The 19,289-nt window shown below is 40.1% G+C and overlaps 1 protein-coding gene and 1 pseudogene across 1 annotated transcript; both read right to left on the minus strand.

Annotated features, from left to right (window-relative positions):
* Positions 1-2,228: 2,228 nt before the first annotated feature.
* On the minus strand, positions 2,229-2,658 carry LOC143400743 (protein cornichon homolog 4-like; annotated as a pseudogene).
* A 4,831-nt stretch (positions 2,659-7,489) lies between these two features.
* LOC143402009 (butyrophilin-like protein 1) lies at positions 7,490-19,001 on the minus strand. The gene is given in 9 exon segments (XM_076859532.1): positions 7,490-8,133; positions 8,489-8,515; positions 12,784-12,810; positions 14,587-14,613; positions 14,983-15,146; positions 15,148-15,214; positions 15,322-15,603; positions 18,396-18,770; positions 18,938-19,001. Coding segments are annotated over 9 exon segments (1,677 nt in total).
* Between the last annotated feature and the right edge of the window lie 288 nt (positions 19,002-19,289).

The following is a 19,289-nucleotide window of genomic DNA, read 5'->3' on the forward strand; positions in this document are numbered from 1 at the left end:
TCTTATTTACCAAAGAGGAACCCACAATGGAGAGAAGCCTTACAAGCGTACAGAATGTGGCAAAGCTTTTGGTCAAAAATCAGACCTTATTTACCACAGCAGAACTCACACTGGAGAGAAGCCCTACAAATGTACTGAATGTGGCAAAGCTTTTGGTCACAAATCACACCTTATTCGCCACATCAGAACTCACACTGGAGAGAAGCCCTACAAATGTACAGATTGTGGCAAAGCTTTTGATCGAAAATCAGAGCTTATTTGCCACAGCAGAAATCACACTGGAGAGAAGCCCTACAAATGTACAGAATGTGGCAAAGCTTTCAGTCAAAATCATCCCTTACTTGCCACATCAAAACTCACACTGGAGAGAAGCCTTACAAATGTAAAGAATATGGCAAAGCTTTCAGATTAAAATCACTCCTAATTTGCCACAGCAGAACTCACACTGGAGAGAAGCCCTACAAGTGTATAGATTGTGGCAAAGCTTTTGGTCAAAAATCACACCTTATTTACCACAGCAGAATTCACACTGGAGAGAAGCCCTACAAATGTAAAGAATGTGGCAAAGCTTTTGGTCAAAAATCACACCTTATTTACCACAGCAGAACTCACACTGGAGAGAAGCCCTACAAATGTAAAGATTGTGGCAAAGCTTTTGGTCAAAAATCACATCTTATTTACCACAGCAGAACTCACAGTGGAGAGAAGCCCTACAAATATAAAGAATGTGGAAAAGCTTTCAATCAAAAAATAGACCTTATTCACCACAGCAGAACTCACTGAAGAGAAGCCCTACAAATGTAAAGAATGTGGCAAAGCTTTTACTCAAAAAATAGGCTTTATTTGCCACATCAGAACTCACACTAGAGAGAAGCCTCACAAATGCAAAGTATGTGACAAAGTTTTTACTCAAATTTTACCCCTTATTTGCCACAGAAGAATTTACACTGGAGAAAAGCCTTACAAATATATGGAATGTTGCAAAGCTTTTAGCAATAAAACAGGCCTTATTCACCAAAACAGAACTCACACTGGAGAATAGCCCTACAAATGTGAATAATGTGGAAAAGCTTTTAATAAAAAATAAAACTTTATTCACCACAGCAGAAGACATGCTGGTGAATGTGAAAAAAAAAGTAGTGTTGAAAATAAATGAGTCTTCAGCTAGAATAATTATTTATTTATAGTAATAGAAAGTAGTCCATGATGCTGGGCATAGTGGCATATACCTATAATCCCAGGAATTTACAAGGTCAAGAAGATTGCAAGTTTGAGGTCAGCTTCAGCAACTTAGCCAGGCCCTAAGAAACTTAGTGAGACCCTATCTCAAAATAAAAATGGCTGGTATAATTCACAATATCTAAATTGTGCAACCAACCCAGATACCATTCAATAGATGAATGGATTTTAAAAAAGTGGTATATATACACAATGGAATATTACTCAGCAATAAAAGAGAGTAAAATCATGGCATTTGCAGGTAAATGGATGGAGTTAGAGAAGATAATGCTAAGTGAAGTTAGCCAATCCCCAAAAAACAAATGCTGAATGTTTTCTTTGATATAAGGAGGCTGATTCATAGTGAGATAGGAAGTGGGAACATGAGAAGAATAGACAAATTCTAGATAGAGCAGAGGGGTTGGAGGGGAAGGGAGAGGGCATGGGGTTATTGATGATGGTGTAATGTGATGATCATTATTATCCAAAGTATAGGTATGAAAACACAAATTGGTGTGAATATACTATGTATACAACAAGAGATATGAAAAATTGTGCTCTATATGTGTAATAAGAATTGTAATGCATTCCACTGTTATATATAAATTTTTTAAAAAATTTTCCCCTCCAGCTATTACCACAGAGCCCAATTGGTAACTTCTCTTATCTTAGATTGTAGATTTCCATGTGAAGCCCCAGCTCAAGGCCAGAGGCCTTGTTTTCTCATTTTTACAAACTACTATACTGGATACATGTTTGTGAGAAACTAGTAAGGGGGTGTCCAGCATCTGGAGTTCTGGACACCTGGGAAGTGTTTGCATTATTTCTTCCTTGCAGGTCTTGTGGAACTCAGCTGGGAACACATCTGGTCCCAAGACATTCCTTGTTGGTGTCTTCTATTTCCTTGCTTGAAATTGATCTGTTTAAATTGTGTATGTCCTCTTGACTCTGTTTGGGTTGATCATATGCTACTGAAGTCTATCTTAACTCCAACCACAGCTTCTCTGGCTTCAGTCATTTATCAAAGCTAAAATCATACCATAAAAGATACATGAAGAAACAAAGCAAGTGGAAACCAAGCTTGATCATGGCTTCTTTCTTGTGTGACTTCAGTTACCCTCAGTTTTGTATTTCTATATATACAACCAGAGATATGAAAAATTGTGCTCTATATGTGGAATAAGAATTGTAATGCACTCCCATGTTGCCATTTGGCACCATAATGCACCAATCTATATTCCAAGTAGCAACAGGTAAGTTGAGAGGGAAGATGAAGTAGTGCAATGAAACAAGCAAAATATAGTGACAATCATATGACAAAGAAATCCTGAGCAACATGATCTAACATTAATGTCATCACATTATAATTCTGAAGTAGACTGAGAGGGAAATAGGGGCACATCAATTGTGGAGTGAGGAGAACAACACTATTGCCTCCATCCTACTCCTTCTCCTTTCCTTCCTCCACTGTTACTGACACTCCTTCATTAAACTAAAAAATAACATATTTACATGTAGAAAATACTTAAAATTCACAAAAACCTCAAGATATTTATAAAACCTTATTGATACAGTTAACCATTTTAGTAAGTTAATAAATGCCTTAATTACACTTTCTTGCATGCTGTAAGCAATTCAGTGACCTCCTTGAAAAGGTACAAAGTTATTGTGGTTTAGATGCTTCTATCAAAGTCCAGAAACCACAGAAATCATTTCACCAAGAAAAACTTAACATAGATTGATTCATGCCTGAAGAAGAATGAACTAGTAAAAAGTGGATAATTACTAAAAAAAAAAGTTTCTGAAGAATACAGAAATTGCATATATAGGGAGCAGATACTACTTCTTGGGATGAGGCAGAGTAGCCAAGAAAAGAAGCAATGTACAATAGGGACCCCAATGAGACTAAAGTGCAGAACTCATTGGGGAAAAATGGATAATGGCCCACTGGAAGTTTGAAAGGGATATGTAATACTCCAATTAATCAGGTGTCCTCTTTTATAATAACCCACGTAACACTTATAACAGCAAATGTATGGGGCTTTCCACACCAAGTTATTCTCCAATTCTCTGCATATATCTGGGTGTCCTATAATTCCATTAAGGAATTAGCAGAGAGCCCAAAAGTTAAGTGGACCTCACACTCTTGCAAGAATGCCCCCCATGACTTCAGTTGACATACACAAGGTGCCTCCCTAAGTTACCCACCTATTTCTGAAGTTTATGTCACTGTAAGGAGGTACAATGAAGTCTCTCCAGTGGAAAAGGAAACCACTGCTTAGATCTTTCAGACCTTTGCCCATACTGTACAAAAGACTTAAGGATGTGTTGGGCTTTAGCAAAGAGAGGAACAGCATCATTAGAAAGTGAAAAGTAAATATAGGAACACTCAGAGAATAAAGTTGGCAATCTCAAGAGCAAGAAGAGACACACCACCAGGTATAAAGTTCAGGTTATTTTATTAGGGTACAAAGGTAGAATATATGATCAAATGGGAAAGGACTTCCCTGGAGATTGGAAAATATTCAGCAAGATGGTTTTCCGTTAGGGAATCTGGTCTGCTGTGTTATTTTCAGCTGATTGGTCAGACAATTGATCCAATAAATGTTAGCACCAACTTCATGAGGTTAGTAGTGTCTTTGTATTGAAATATTGCTCCTGCTTTGCTCTATTCCAGAAAATTTATACGGAATTGGAAAATTATAAAATAATTTATGAAATTGTTTTGTGCATTTTTATATTTTGGTCTCTTTCTGTCACTTTAGCTTCTTAGTCCAAGTCAAGAGCAGTTCACAAGTTATTGTTCCACATCCCAACAGGCACATTTTCTCCTTGAGAGACTTTTTTTCCTTAGTATCCCTAAATTTCTATCTCATTCTCAAGGTCCATCTTCCATTCCCAAGATCCATCCTCAGATTAGATGATTTTCGAGAGTGATTTTCTAGAATGACTCACAAAAACCAAAAGAAACAACTTTGTTTACTAAACAATTTATTTCAAAAGATCTTGTAAAGGACACAGTGACTAGCCAGATGAACATGTACATAGGGTGAGGCTCAGAAATGAGTTGAGCACAGAGGTACAGTCCCCATGGTGGAGTTAGAGAGGCACCACCCCAACACACACATGGATGCATTGTTGTTCATCAAGTCAGAAGCTCCTTCAAAGCTGTTATGGAGGTTTCACTGTGTAATTATGATTGATTAAATCAGTGAATGCTGTAAATTAAATTAACTCAACTTTCAGCCCTATTTCCTCCCTGCTTTCAACTTTCTACTCATAAAATTTGTTCCTTTGGCAACCTGACCCCATTCTGAGGGGACCAGGATTTTCTAAAAGTTATCTTATTATCATAAACTCAGATGGCTGAAAGGGGCTTGTTATTGATAACAAAAAGATTCTCCTTTCATCTCCATCCGGAAATTCCAAGGGGTTTAAGAGCTGTTTTCAAGGATCAGGGAGAAAATCTGCTTTTCAGGATCCCAGGGCAGAGACTAAAAATACAGATAAAGATATCAATATAGTCATTTCTTACTATGTCATCAAAAACTGAGCCCTCTGCACACCACTGGAAGTTGAACTCTTAAAAATCCATCATTAATTGGAGTTTGGAACTGAAATACCCTCCAAAGGCTCATGTGTTAAAAGCTTGGCTAGGCTAGTATGGTGGCCCATGACTGCAATCACAGAATTTAGGAGTATGAGACAGGAGTATCACATGTTAAAATCCACCCTCAGCAATTTAGCCAGGCCCTGAGCAACACAGCAAAACACTGTCTCAAAATAAAAATTAAAAAGAATTGGGGTTGCTGTGATTTTAGCTCATGGTGGAGCATGTGTGAGGCACTGGCATAGATCCTCAGCACCACATTAAAAAATAAACTAAATAAAGGCATTGCATACATCCACAACTAAAGAAAAATATATTTTTTTAAAAAAGGTTGGGGATGGTAAGCTTCTATCATCTGATAGTACAAATCTGCCAAGGTTAAGCAAACCTGGTTTCAATCCCTGGTAGAAAGAAAGAAAGAAAGAAAAAAAAGAAAGAGAAAGAAAGAAAGGAAGGAAGGAAGGAAGGAAGGAAGGAAGGACGAACTTGCCTTGCAGTGGCCCCTCCAGTGCATTGTACCAACAATTTCATATTGTGTCAGATGGCAAAGAAGTGTTTACAAGGTCCAGTTCCAAGAACACAAAGAAGAACAACATGGAGTGGATTTGGGACAGAAATGCAATGAAATGATAATGGACTCTATCCACACCTTTGATTTTATTTATCTATGCCTACATGTTATAACATTTTACAAACATTTGAACTTCCATAAGACAACAAATCTATCATGACAAAGCCACCTGACAAATGAAGAGGTTTTCATCTGTTCCCCAACATAAGGAAAGTAGCACTCCCAGTCACTGTATACACTACTGCTATAGTATTTACTCTTCAGATTCACTCAGTCTCATTGACTATACTGTTTCCTGAAAGATAACAATTTGTGTATAAAATAATGAATATAAGAAGAAAGAGTAAGCAAATAGTCAGTATATACAAATACACACATATAAACCACAAGCAAAGAGAAAATATACAAAGTTTTTACAGCCCTTATTTCTAGAAGGACTGAGTAGTTACAGGTACTTTCTATCTTCTAATTCCCATGCTGTGTCTTCTCTCCCCAAGTCAGAACATCTGGTAGAGTGAACACACCTTTATTCCTGCAGGTTCTAATACCTCAATAGTCCTGTCTCTTTTTGTTTACTCTGGTTTTCCATACACCAGACGTGGAAGTTCTAAGAGGAAATATATTCACTGAACCTATGATCTTGATCTGCAATTCACCTTGCATCTGAAAATTCTCATTTTCATTTATGTTTACTCTAGTTTTCTTCTCTTTCTTCAGTTGCAGTATTGAGAAAAAGGGGAATGAAGGGAAAAGTCAAGAGGATAGCAGGAAATGGTGGATACGATCAAAGTACATTATATGCATGTATAAAATTGTCACAATAAAACCAAATAATTTGTACAATGGATATGTACTGATAGTTTTATAAGAGGGGTGGGATCTATTTTTTTCTTAATTCCCTGGATGAACATATCACACATTCTCAATGGTACCAGAAATTTACTGAGTTATGTAAAAATAGGTATGTTCCATTTATCCCAGAATAGGAAGCAGATTACATAGAATGTTGGACTCTTAAAACTCCATCATTCATTGGAGTTTGAATTGAAATACTCTCCAAAGACCATGTGTTAAAAGCTTGGTCCCCAGCTGGTGTCCCTTTTGGAGGTGGTAGAAACTTTAGGAGGTGGGGACTAGGAACAGGAAGGAAGTAGAAAACTTGGATGTGTTTTTGAAGACTGTCTTGTCACGGGCTCCTTGTCTCTCTTGCTCTTGCCCTCTCGTGTTCTCTCTCTCTTCTCTTCTCTCTCTCTCTCTCTCTCTCTCTCTCTCTCTCTCTCTCTCCACACACACACACACACACACACACACACACACACACCTTCTGTCTGCCATGAGGTTAACCACTCACTCCACCACCTGCTCCCTGTCATGATAAGACTGACATTCTGAGTCAGCAAAAATGAAGCCAGGTGACTATGGACTGAAACCTCTAAGACTGTGAGGAAAATAAGTCTCTCCTCCTTTAGGCTGATTTTCTCACAGAGAACAAAAGGTGACTAACAGACTATTCATTTCCATGGAAATTTCTCGACGGTAAGCTTCTATCATCTGATAGTACAAAATCTGCAAAAGTAGAACAGAGGACCATTCTCGACCTCAAGGTTCCTCTACAAACATTCAAGTCCAGTATTGTGGTACCCCCTTTGTTTGATTTTTTTTTTGAGATAGGGTAGTACTATGGCCCAACCTGGTTTCAAACCTATGGGCTAAAGTGATCTTCTTGACTCAGCCTCCCCAGTAGATGGGACTAAATGTATGTGCTGCCACACCTATCTGAAATACACACACACACACACACACACACACACACACACATATATATATATATATATATCTTCATAGTTAAATTCCACATTCCCTAAACCAGTTACAAAACAGTCAACTTTTATCTTGTGCTAGCTGAATATGAGACATGAACAGAACTCTCACACATCTGAAGTCTGAACAATGAACAGGAGGACATGCCCACTGAGCCTCCTAGGCATCATCTCAGGGGATTTTGCCACAAGGAATCCGTAGCCAAAGGAACAGCCACAGTAAAGGATCACAGACAGCAAGGGACACTATGAAGACAAAACCTTGGATTGTCAGGGAAGTAATGGAGATTCAGCCTCTGGGCGAGCACCATCAACACCACAGCCTGAGATGAACCCCTCCCTTGGGGTGCTCAGGACCTCTTCCAAAAGAGGTGAATTGAGAGGGGGTATAGGGAGCTCCTCAGACCCACTCTCCAGAGAGCAGATGGTCATGGACACATCTCCTTTCATAAACATGAAGTATGGAAAGAGAGCTCCAGAGAAGGAAGTTGGGGGAAAAGAGAAAATGTGAGAACCATCAATCATGTTATAGAAGGAAACATCCCCTTCACTGTAGTCCAGGAAGACCCCCACTCTGCAAAGATCCTGCCTAGGAAATAACAAAGTCATAGGACCAATCAGGGCAAAATATCTATTGTTAAAGTGCCCCATGACCCAAAACCCCCTATCTGGTGCTTCCTTGTACCAGCCTGTTCTGCTCACATCTTTCCTACAGACTCCCAGAGTCCACTTGCTGAACAATCTATTCTCTATATCCACTTCCCAGTACCATCTTCCTGAGGTGATGCCTTTAAGTCCCAAAACACTGCATTTTTCATTACAGTACACACATTTCTCCTTCCAAGTCAGACATGTCTTTTCATGAGAGACAGAAAGACATTGGTGAGCAGAGTCTGGATCCAGAGTGACAGGCCCTGTTGAAAGATTTATCAATCATTGAAGGTCCTCACCTTCCCCAAGACAAAGCACACAGCCACCCACCACCTCACAGCCACATAGATGCTTGAGCTGAGGAGGGGATAAGCCTCCTTAGGTATGAGTCTTGTAACTCAAGCCCATGTTCTCAATCAGGAGAAGAAGCCAGAGGCTGATTTGGGGGGTAGTCACAAGACAGAACCCTTGGGAACCAGTACCAGTGTTGTCACCATTACTTCTGCCACAGCAACACCACTGGTGATGCCAGCATCTGAATCACCACAGAGAACTTAAGGAGAAACCAGAAGCCATGAGGGCAACAGGAGGAACATCTAGAAGCACACAGTCACTCACAGGCTTGGAATTGTTCCTTCCGCCAATCTACAAGAGAACACAGATCTCATATCAGGGATTTGCAGAGTCTATACACATCAGGATCAGCACTCAGTCTTCTGAAACACAGCAATGTTGAAGGAAAAGCTATGTGAAAACATTCAGCTGCTGTATTTTTTCTTACACACACACACACACACACACACACACACACACACACACCACTCACACATCCTGCTACAGCCTTCCCACGAAGACTAAGCCAAAAAGCTTAACACTCCAGGATCAAATGCTTGAAATAAATCTGAAAGTTCACTTTCAGATTTAACTAACAAATAATGCTTTCTCAAAACATAGACACAAAATCATCTGAAAACTGGGTTATCTTGAGATAGAATTGAGGTTATCAAAATATCCAAGACCTCCATTTACTGACTGTGCTGAACTTGTAAGGTTACCTCTAAGCCATGAATATAGAATTACATCTAGCTTAGATGAACTTGGAGGATGACTGTAAATCATGAGTGCAATGAACTCAAAGAAATCTTGCCCAGTTAGGTGGCAATGAAGAGGGTTTTAGAATGGGAAAGAAGTTCAGAGCAAGACACAAACATGTCTTGTTAGAGGTCAACACTAGTGACTTTTCTTCCACTTTTCACAGAACAATAGGAAAAAAGTATCCTTACAGATATGGGAGAACCCCAAAAATATTGGACCTAGTATTTTGCTTCCCACAAGAATTGCCTGAAGAGTTTTAAAACTTCCAGCTATAATACAACTCATAGTCCTAAACTCCAGAGTGTGTGGAATATGTTAAAAATATGACTAGCAACTTTACAAATGTGATTTAAGATTCAGTTTCTGGAGCAGGGGAGATTATTCTCTGTATCAGTCCAAACTAATCACATGAACCCTTGTAACCAGAGACCTTTCTTGGCTGTGGTTAGAGAAGCAGATAGAATCACAGAAATAGGGTCAAAAACATGCTGTGCTGCTGGCTTTGAAGATGGAAGAACAGGGCTCCAAACAAAGGAATATAGAAACTGCATAAGACAACAGCCTCCAGAAGGGAACACAGCCTGTCCACACCTTCTTGGACTTCTGACCAACAAATATGGAAGATAATATGTTTGTGATGGTTTAAGTCACTAATTTTGTAGTAATTTGGCAGCAAATAGAAAACTAATATGCCCACATAGGTGCCACACCCAACATGAAACAAACACCGGCACAGAAATGTGCTTGCAGAAAGCATAATCCTCGCTGTCTCCAGCACAAGAAGCTGAGGACCCAGAAAATCTCACATTCTCTACTAGATGGTAAAGAGACAGGTGCCCAGTGAGTCAGTGAACCAGACAAGGTCTGAAGATCAGAGAAAAAAACCGAATGGCAACCAGGAATAAGTGACACAGACTTTGGGCTTTACCTCAGGGTCAGGGAAGAGAGACCAAGCAATGAGATGAGACCTTCGTTTTCTCAGGAGACACCAACCCAAGGTTCTTATAAACCAGTTCACACTAATATCCTATGATAAGGACCTGACATAACTAAAAGAAAAACACATGTTTCTCTTCCCCCACTGTCCCAAGGCCACATAAGTCTCCTCTAACTTCTATACTCCCTTTGGGGATGAGAATAGGAAGGTCATTGACCAAAGAAAAGTCTACATATTTCATACACTCCAAAATGACTTCATTTGAAAAGCTTTTTGCCTCCAACAGGGCAGAAATCCCAAAGCCACAGGAACAAGATTAGAATGATGAAAATAATAAATGAACAAGATCTTTTCTTTCTTAAATATTTGTGTTTAAATTTGTGCCCTCCATTTCCACTCATACAGGTTCAATTACATGCATTGGTATTTCCATCTTTGTTGAGTTGCTTGATGGAAACTAGATAATATAAAATGGCTGAGCAGACCCAGATGATTTTTGGAGAAAAGAAAATTTTTCTCATTTTTCACCAAGACATTAGTTGGAATCCAAATATAATTTTATATATAATAACTGACTGAGATTAACAAAGCAGAAGCAAAGGGAGGACAAGGAAGCAGACAGGGGAGAAAAAGACAAGGAGTAAAAAAAAAAAACTTTGAGACTTTCCAGTATATCAAGTATTATGTTATGTGCCTTAATGTACTCTTCACATAATTCCCACAGAAAATTTTAATTTATAACTCACTGTTACAATTTCATGAACAAGATGAGATCAGACATTTGTCCACCTCACACTATGGACCTGTTGATATGAAATTGTTCATTCTTGTGCAGTAATTGTGTTTATCCTTACAAAATAAAAGAGCATGCAAGTTATACATGAAAACATATAGACATTAATTCAGCAGAAAATGGGGAGATGGTAAAAAAAAGACTACTTGATCCTTCTTTTTTAATAAACATGTCCCCAGAAAAATCATTAAGATTCTCAAAGAGTGTTCCTCATACATCTGATCCGAAAGCCTCCTTGACGCCATGACTCACACTCCTTTGACTTTCACAGTCTATATCCCTGATATAAAAAAGAAACAACCAGAGCAGGAAAAGGGCATATTATACAAATTCAGATGACACAGGTCCCCCAGAGTTAAAGAGTCCTCTGGATAATCTTTCATTACTTTGGAAACTGCCTTAGCATGTGCCTATTCTAACTGCTCTGGAGGGTTGAGGTGGTCTCATTATTACAGGAAAACTCAATGAGATAATCACTTGGAAATGGCTTAATGGAATTCACACACACACACACACAATATTCACTGAAATATCTCAAAGATATATCAAGGAGTTGGTTACATTTCATGTGCACAAATAACTTGCAAATCTGCTTCACACTCAACTCAAACCTCCTAGGATGTGATTTTCCATCTCTCACAGCTTCAGCACAACCAAAATTTCTATGTGAATCTTGAGCACTCTACTTTCCTTCTCAACTCCTCACTCTTCTCACATTATCTTTTCTTCTCTCATTTGTTCCACACCTTTTCTCAGGTAAAAAATTTTAACATCTCCAGATTCTTCCTTTTATGATTTTCATAAATTAAAATATATATATATCAATATATATTATATATAATAAATATAAAATATTTTTATATATCATATATTATATTATAATGTATATAATATATAACAAATATTATTTATATATATATTTATATATATATATATAAATATATATATATATATATCTCCAAGACCAAGCCCAACGGGGAAAGCAAAATTCTCTTAAAAGCAAAGAAATTTTTATGAATATTATTAATTGCATTTTGTTTCTATAACACAAACACAAACACGGAACATTGCATATACTTTCAAGTGGTTCCAGACTCCCTAAGCATCCTGGACCCCAAATTCAGAACACCAAAAACTAATTTCTCAACAATCAAGGCGCTTAGAAGAAATCCAGCTAGGACAGCAAGTCAGAGCATGAGGTGGCTGAGAGGAGACCAATATCCAGAGGAACAAGAAGAAAGAAGAAAACAAACCTGGACCTAAACAGTAGGAATCTGAAGTCAAAGGAATACAGAACCAAGGTCCCACATTAGAAAGATGTAAGTCCTAAGCTGTCAAATATGACTTCTGAAATTTTATGGAGACTAGCAATTCCTATCCACAGTTCCAATCCTGCTCCATCCAGGCTGTCCTCACAACTGAACTCTCCAGTGTCACTACACCAACAACAAATACCAGTTGAAACTGATATTTTCAAGATCTACAACTAACACTCACCTGCAGTAGAAGGTGAGCCTAGAATATGTTCACTCCTCAGCTCCACAACATGAAAAACTAAAATCAAAATTTAAAAAAGACATTTTGGAAATTACCAAAAATGAAGAATGATTTATGACTGAGGTTGTGGCTCAGAAGTAGGGTGTTCACCTAGCATGTGAGTGGCATTGGATTTGAACATCAGCACCAAATAAAAATAAAATAAAGGTATTGTGTCCACATAAAAGTAAAAAAAAATTAAATGAAGCATGATTAAAATACAGAAATATGAGGTGAGTTCTGTGGTCCAAACCCAAGGGGAAGTCCCTGTGATCTTCCAGTGCAAGTTACAATCATTTTTCTCTACTTTTAGGAGAATTTGGCTTTCCTTTTGTACTTGGCTTTTGGTTAGTTTCGAGACGGGGCAGATTAATGTGTGACAATTATGAAAGAAAAAAAACAAGAGAAGTTAAAACTGTTTACTGGAAGGGTGGGAAAAATTTAGAGAACAGACAGCAGGAAAACCCATCCATTCTGAGTGGAGGCCACTGTTACAGAAGGGCAGAGGAGGAGCCTGGAGAGGGGAAGGCCAAGGACATCAGAGTCACTTACCTGCATATAGGGGGGCCTTCCTCCAGGCTGAAAGGGAACACACAGTGGTGAGAACAGAGATAAAACCTGCTAAGCATGAATATACCTGCCCTGGCCTCCCTCCATTCTAAAGATGAGACTACCCACAGGAGGAGAGAGCCAGAAAGGAGATGGCCTCTTGTAGTACACAGGGACCGCAGGGTATTGTGGGAAATCCCCTCCACCACAGATCAAGACGGCTGCTTTACAGGCCAACTTCTACCACTGTCCCACTGCTTTCTCTCTGTCAGAAAACTTATGCCTTAAAAATCTATATTCTATCTCTATTTATTCAGTTTTGCTGCTAAGGATAAAAGTTATACTATGTGTGAAAATATTTGAGAGGATAAAATATAATTCACTCCACAGTTGTCAGAGATATTATTATATCCAGTCCTTCTCTGGCAAAGATATATTTGGTCAGGGGTAGGGATGTAGCCAATGGTAGAGGGTTTGCCTAGCATTCAGGAGGTGCCAGATTCACAGCTCACCACCACAAAATAAAAAAAATAAAAATAAAAATAAGTTTTGGAAATTACCAAAAATTAAGAATGATTTAAAGAAACGAATGTAAGGTGAGTTCTTCGGTAAAAATACCCAACTTTGGGGGCTGGAATTGTGGCTCAGTGGTACAGCATTCACCTCACACATGTGGGGCCCTGGGTTCTATCCTCATCAACACATAAAAATAAATAAATAAATAAAGTAATGTGTCCAATTGCAACTAAAAAATAAAAACAAATTTTAAAAACCCAACTTTTCACAAGTGAAATTTTTCTAGAGAATAAGAACCACTATTTCAAGAAGTACTTGGTTCACTCCACCACATGCTCACCTATAGTAAGCAGCCTACATGGATTGGCACCTTTGGAAGCTGGAGAAAACATAATCTCTCAATAGTGATTTGTTGGGAGATGAACACAAGGTAACACTCCTAAACTTAATGACTTCATTTACTTATACATATCATTTAATGAACTTTTAGTATTTGCCTGTAAGCTTCTAGATGAAGACCAACAGCTAGATGCACTAAAAGCTAAAAATCCATATTCTCACATGAGACCCACACAGGTGATGGTAATGTGGTTCCCATCGGTGGGATATGCTGGCTGCAAAATGAAACCTATGAAAAATAAAATGATTAAAAAAAACACCACAGGATACAGAAAATATTTTTAGAAAACAGGGGTGACAGGGTAGTCAATCATACAGATCAAGCTTCTATTCTAAAATTGCAAAATGGAGCCCACACTTGCTTTTTTTTATATCAGGGAACATCAAAGGCCTTCCATATAATATCCTTCATCAAAAATGGTTATAGATGGGCTGTTCAATTCCAAACAGGTTACACTCACCTCCACAGCTACTTGAGGTATCTAGTAGGTTGCGGATAAAGGTTATGTGTCTTGGGCAATCTATTGCATGAGAGAACCACTGATAGTTTCCAAAGTTAACTAAAACCTCCCTGGCTGCCAAAACTAAAGAAGACCCTCAAATAATTCATGGATGGCTTTCCATACTATATAACGTGGGCAAGCCAAGGTTGAAATGAGATGCAGAATACATGACAGACCAGGGGTCACCATCACACCCAAGTTTCCAAGTTCTAGGTAGGAAATAAATAGCAGCCAAGATCTAGGAGAGCTCAGGGAGCAGGGTTCTGGCTTCCACTAGCTTCCAATCAGCTTCCCAGGGACGGGGACCCACATGTCTGCCTAGATAGAAAGAAGGAGAAGGGACACCAGGTAGGATAAGGGAACAAGAGATACCTGGAGAGTCACGTACCTGACAGATAAGCAGCTTTTCTCTGATCTGAAAAACAACCCAAGAAATAGGAACTAGAACGTCTAGGAAGCTAGGAACTAGAACGTCTGCTAACAAAGAAACATACAAAAATCAGGCAGGAAAGCAGAACTTGCTGAGATCTGCCTGGAGTTCATCTGAAAAAAAATGAAAAAACAGTGTGAAAGCCCATCCCCATGAAAAGGAAAGATTGTATGCTTGAAAAACCCCAGAAAAATGTTTCTGATTACTAGAATTTCTAACTACAAACCCACCTAATCCCACCAGACTCTAGCTGTCCTCTATGATCTCCTAAGTCACCTTCTCTGGGCCCAGGACCCTGGATCTCCCTAGAGAACTGGACCCCAGATTCTGGCCCCTGTCAGCTGTCCCACTCACCAATAGGTCTGCATTTGGCGTGTGCAGTCTTACCAATGGCCTTCAGCGCCTCTTCCTTTGGTTGCTGTTGCTCATCCTTAAGCTGCCGCAGATGCTCCTTTACCTGCCTCACCTGCATCCTTCTGGAATGTGCTTTTCTGAAAAATACCAGGCTCCCAAGAGTAGGAGCCCAGCATGGTCAGGACCACAGCAAATGCTGGCTTCCAGGGAGAAGCCTGAGGGAAGAAGGGCTCTGTGGCCAGGCAGACAGCAGGTCAGGGGCACACCCAGGAGAGCCAGCACACTCAGAGAGGCCAGCCCCTCCCCACAGCTCTGCTGGGAGTGGGCAGCAGCACTGACCTGGGATGTAAATAGCCATGGCCTTCTCCTGGCCCAGGACAGGGTTGAGGACAGAGCAGGTCACATTCCCCACAGAACTGTCTCTCACCACCAGAGTGGCCTCCACACTAAACAGCTCTTCACTGTCTTGGGTGTGGGCCTCAGAAAGTGCTGGGAACTTCTTTCCACTGAGGTCTCTCCACTGCACCTGGGGCTTTGGGAACCATCCTGAGGATTTGCACATCACACGCACTCCATCCTCTTCTGGCCCTTCTATGTGCACTTGGGGGTCAGAGCCCATCCCTGTGGGAAGGAAGCTGTGGAGCAACAGGAGGCCACCTTGGGCCCTGAGACCCCAGAGTTTCCTAGATATTACACAACTTCAGGGGTAAGGTTTTCCATGTTGAATTCTGGGAGTTCTATCAGAAGGGTCACCTACCAGAGGGAATTAAAGGAAGGAGCAAAGGGACCCACACATGGCAGTGGGCTCTTCTCTCTTACTGTGATACCAGAGGCAACAGGAAGAATTTGGTCCCAAGGCTCCCTCCATGAATCTCAGTCTTCCCACCTCACATACATTCCGGGGACATCTGCCTCTCTGTGTATATAACTGCCAAAATTGTTTTGCCTGACTCCCTAGTTTCCTTAATTCTCTTCCCCTACACCCATGTTCCAGAGTTATCTTTACCAGGTTTCCTCACAAACATTTCAAACTCAAAACTCCAAAACTGACTTCATACTTTGGACCACTTATGTTAAAATTATTATTAAAATATCCCATTTCTTCACCCTTATTTATAGCCAGTTCTACCATTTCCACAGACTTTTTACTGCCTTTACCTTTTGCCTCTGGACCCATTCATGGGATTCAAATTTGCAATGAAAAGTTAGCTAATGTGACTGCAGAGGTTTGAAAAGCTCTTGAACCTTGGTTTTACCCTCTGCCATTTCCACCGGAGGACAATCCTGGGCTACCCATTGGAGGATGGACTCATGTGACATTGCCTGGTCCACCTGCTTTAGCTGCCCTAGTTCAGTCAAATGACCACCTGAAACGTGAGCACACTCAACCAAGGTGCACCTGGTGAACGTTTCAGTGACTTAAGAACAAATGAACATTAAAAGTGAAAATCTTAATTCTCCCTCTTGAATAAAAGAAGATTCTTCTATTTTTCTTCTACCATTTGCTTTGAGAAACTGCAATTACACAAGGGCACTTTCTCCTCTTTTGAAATATTTATACATGATTTTGAAAATTGGCTAGGATTTTGCCAGCTTTGTGGCTCAGGAATGTCTTTCTCAAAGACCTGGGAACCATTTCTTTGAAATGTAAACATCAGGGAAGATACCAACCCTTTCCCCCCTTTCCTTTGTAAAGGTAGGAGTCAAACTTATGTGGCATCTTGTTCCAAGTTGTAAAATAACCTCCTGTCATAAATCTGGAGGAGTTTATTCTTCTTCCAGATAAAGCCTCTTATATGACACAGATGGTCTCCCAAAGTATCAGGTAAATTTAGAATGACATATGCAGAACAAATTGCTTTGAGCCTTCTTAGTAGAGAATTCCTTATTGTTCATCTTAAAAACAAGTGTTCAGGAGATTATATATGCTTGGCAATAAAAAGAAAGATGAAATTTCTTTCTGGTGTGTAATTCTTTATGAGATCATGAATGATATGTATCATTCTGGTTTGATGCTTATTCAGTATTAAAAGTATTCTCTCCTAGTATGGGAGATTATGTTTTTAATTATATTTCTGAAACATAACCAATTATGCATAAGTAAACCCAGGTGATTATTAGCCAAGTTAAGCCCCAATTAGTTGAATTCCCACAGTGCCTAAATTAAATACATATTATTGCCAAATACACCTGAGATTGTGGCTGTTTGTTACATAGCATTAGTACAGCAGTAGAAGTGACAAATAATTATCAATTGTCCTGCCATGAAACAACAAATGCTTTAAATAAAATTCTGGAAGTCTCTCAAGTCTTCTCTTCCCCCTCCAAATTTTGTGCTCACAAATATACTCTGTTGAATCTGTCTGACCTCTCCTCTCCCAACCCACTGCCATGCCTCAGAACAGGCACTCATTCTCTCCACATCATAATTGCACTCCATGCCTCCCTCTTGCTCACCTACCATCCTCCAATTCACAAATGCACACATGAGCATTCCCAGCATGGCTCTGTTTAGGATTCCCCCTACTCTACATCCAAACTTCATAACACAGCACACTAAGCCTTTACTGTTCTGGTATCTGCCTTCCTCTCCAACACTTCTCCCCAAATCCACCATCTGAGACCCTCAGGGCCCTCACACTCAACCCCAAGAACTACCTGGTCAAGTAGCCACCATCACCATGTTGTGTGCCCTCTGGCTTTTCACCTTCTAGCCTATTAACATCCAGGGCTCTTGTGCCAGCCCAGGTGTCCACTCCTAATGACCTCATCCTTACACCTGTGACTGGTGTTAAGCCAGGACCATCTCTTTATTCCAGTATTGCCACTTCTTACCATCCTCCCCACCACTCTTCCTACCAACCATGATGGCCTCCATATACCCAGAATAATCAACCATACTCCTACTTCAAAGGTTTTATACCAGGTTCCCCCTCTGCATTAAACTCTGGCCCCCCAGATATTCACCTGGCTAAATACCTACTTCCTTTGAACCTTGCTCAGGTTCTGCCAATAAGGATCTGCCCTGGTCTCTGTGTAACACTACAGCTTGTCCTAACTTCCCAGCCCACATCTTATGCCCCTTTTTTTAATTCTATTTGGCCTTTTGTCTTAAGTACTTATCACCTTATCACATGTAGTACTGAATTATTTATTATAATTATTCTTCCTTTGTCTCTAGAAGGTAAACTCTTCACTGCTGGGATCTCTGCTATACTGATATATCTCTGCTGCACAGAACAAGTCCTCCCATATTTTAGATGCCTCATATACAGTGTTTTTATTGATCAATGAAAAAAATGAATGAGCCATTTTTTTCCTCTATTTCACCTATTAAATGTGAGGCTAAATTGGATGATTCCTGATATTCCCACCAAACCCAAGGTCTCCAGAATAGGCATCAAGTAACTAACCTACCACCTTTAGTTCCAAATCAGCCTCTTCAGAGAAGCCTCCATGTCTGAAGAAGCAGGTGTACATTCCATTGTCAGAAACCTGGACCTTGTGGATATGCACAGCAGCCTGCCCCAGGGTGAGGAACTTTCTCACCAGTGAGGTCCGCCCTCTGTACTCAGCCATCTGCTCCTCAGTCTGTTCCCGTTGGTTCCAGTAGACGAACACTGCCTGTGAGAATGTGGTGCGGAACCACCTCAGTTCCATTTTCTCTGCATTGATGACAGGGACTAGGGTGCAGGGCAGCATGGCATCCTCTCCCAGCACTGCCACAATGGGGCGATCAGGGCTAATAACCTGGAACTGCTCTGTGAACACAGACATGGAAGAAAAAGCTAGAAAAACATGGACCAAAAAACAGAGAACACATACTATCAGGTGGGAAGGCCAGGAAAGCTGGAGCAGGGGCCACATTAGATGACACCCAAGGTTTGATGGATTTGGAAGAGATCATCTGACCATATGAAGTGGCCTGAAAATGATGTCAAAGACACTCACTTACTTGAATCTGCTCCTGGTCCCAGGTCCTTCCATGAAGTAATCTCTAATTCAGTGGTTCTCAACATTTATGCACCTGAACCAGTAGAATGCCTCATAGAGCACAAATCACTGAACCCAATCCAGACCATCTCATTCACTAGATCTGGGGTGGGCCAACGAATGTGCATTTACAAGGAGTTTCAAAGGTAGTCTGGGGAGCACACCTTGGGAACACAAAGCCTAAACTGCCCTAACTCAGAACAAACCTGAAAACAGACAAAGAGCACACCTGCAGCAAGGTCAGACTATGGTCATTCAGTCATACACAGGAAATTCCCCTCTTCCAATTCTAATTTTTTTACTTCAGTCTATAT

This window comes from Callospermophilus lateralis, chromosome 6, assembly GCF_048772815.1.
Source record: "Callospermophilus lateralis isolate mCalLat2 chromosome 6, mCalLat2.hap1, whole genome shotgun sequence".
Taxonomy (NCBI): domain Eukaryota; kingdom Metazoa; phylum Chordata; class Mammalia; order Rodentia; family Sciuridae; genus Callospermophilus; species Callospermophilus lateralis.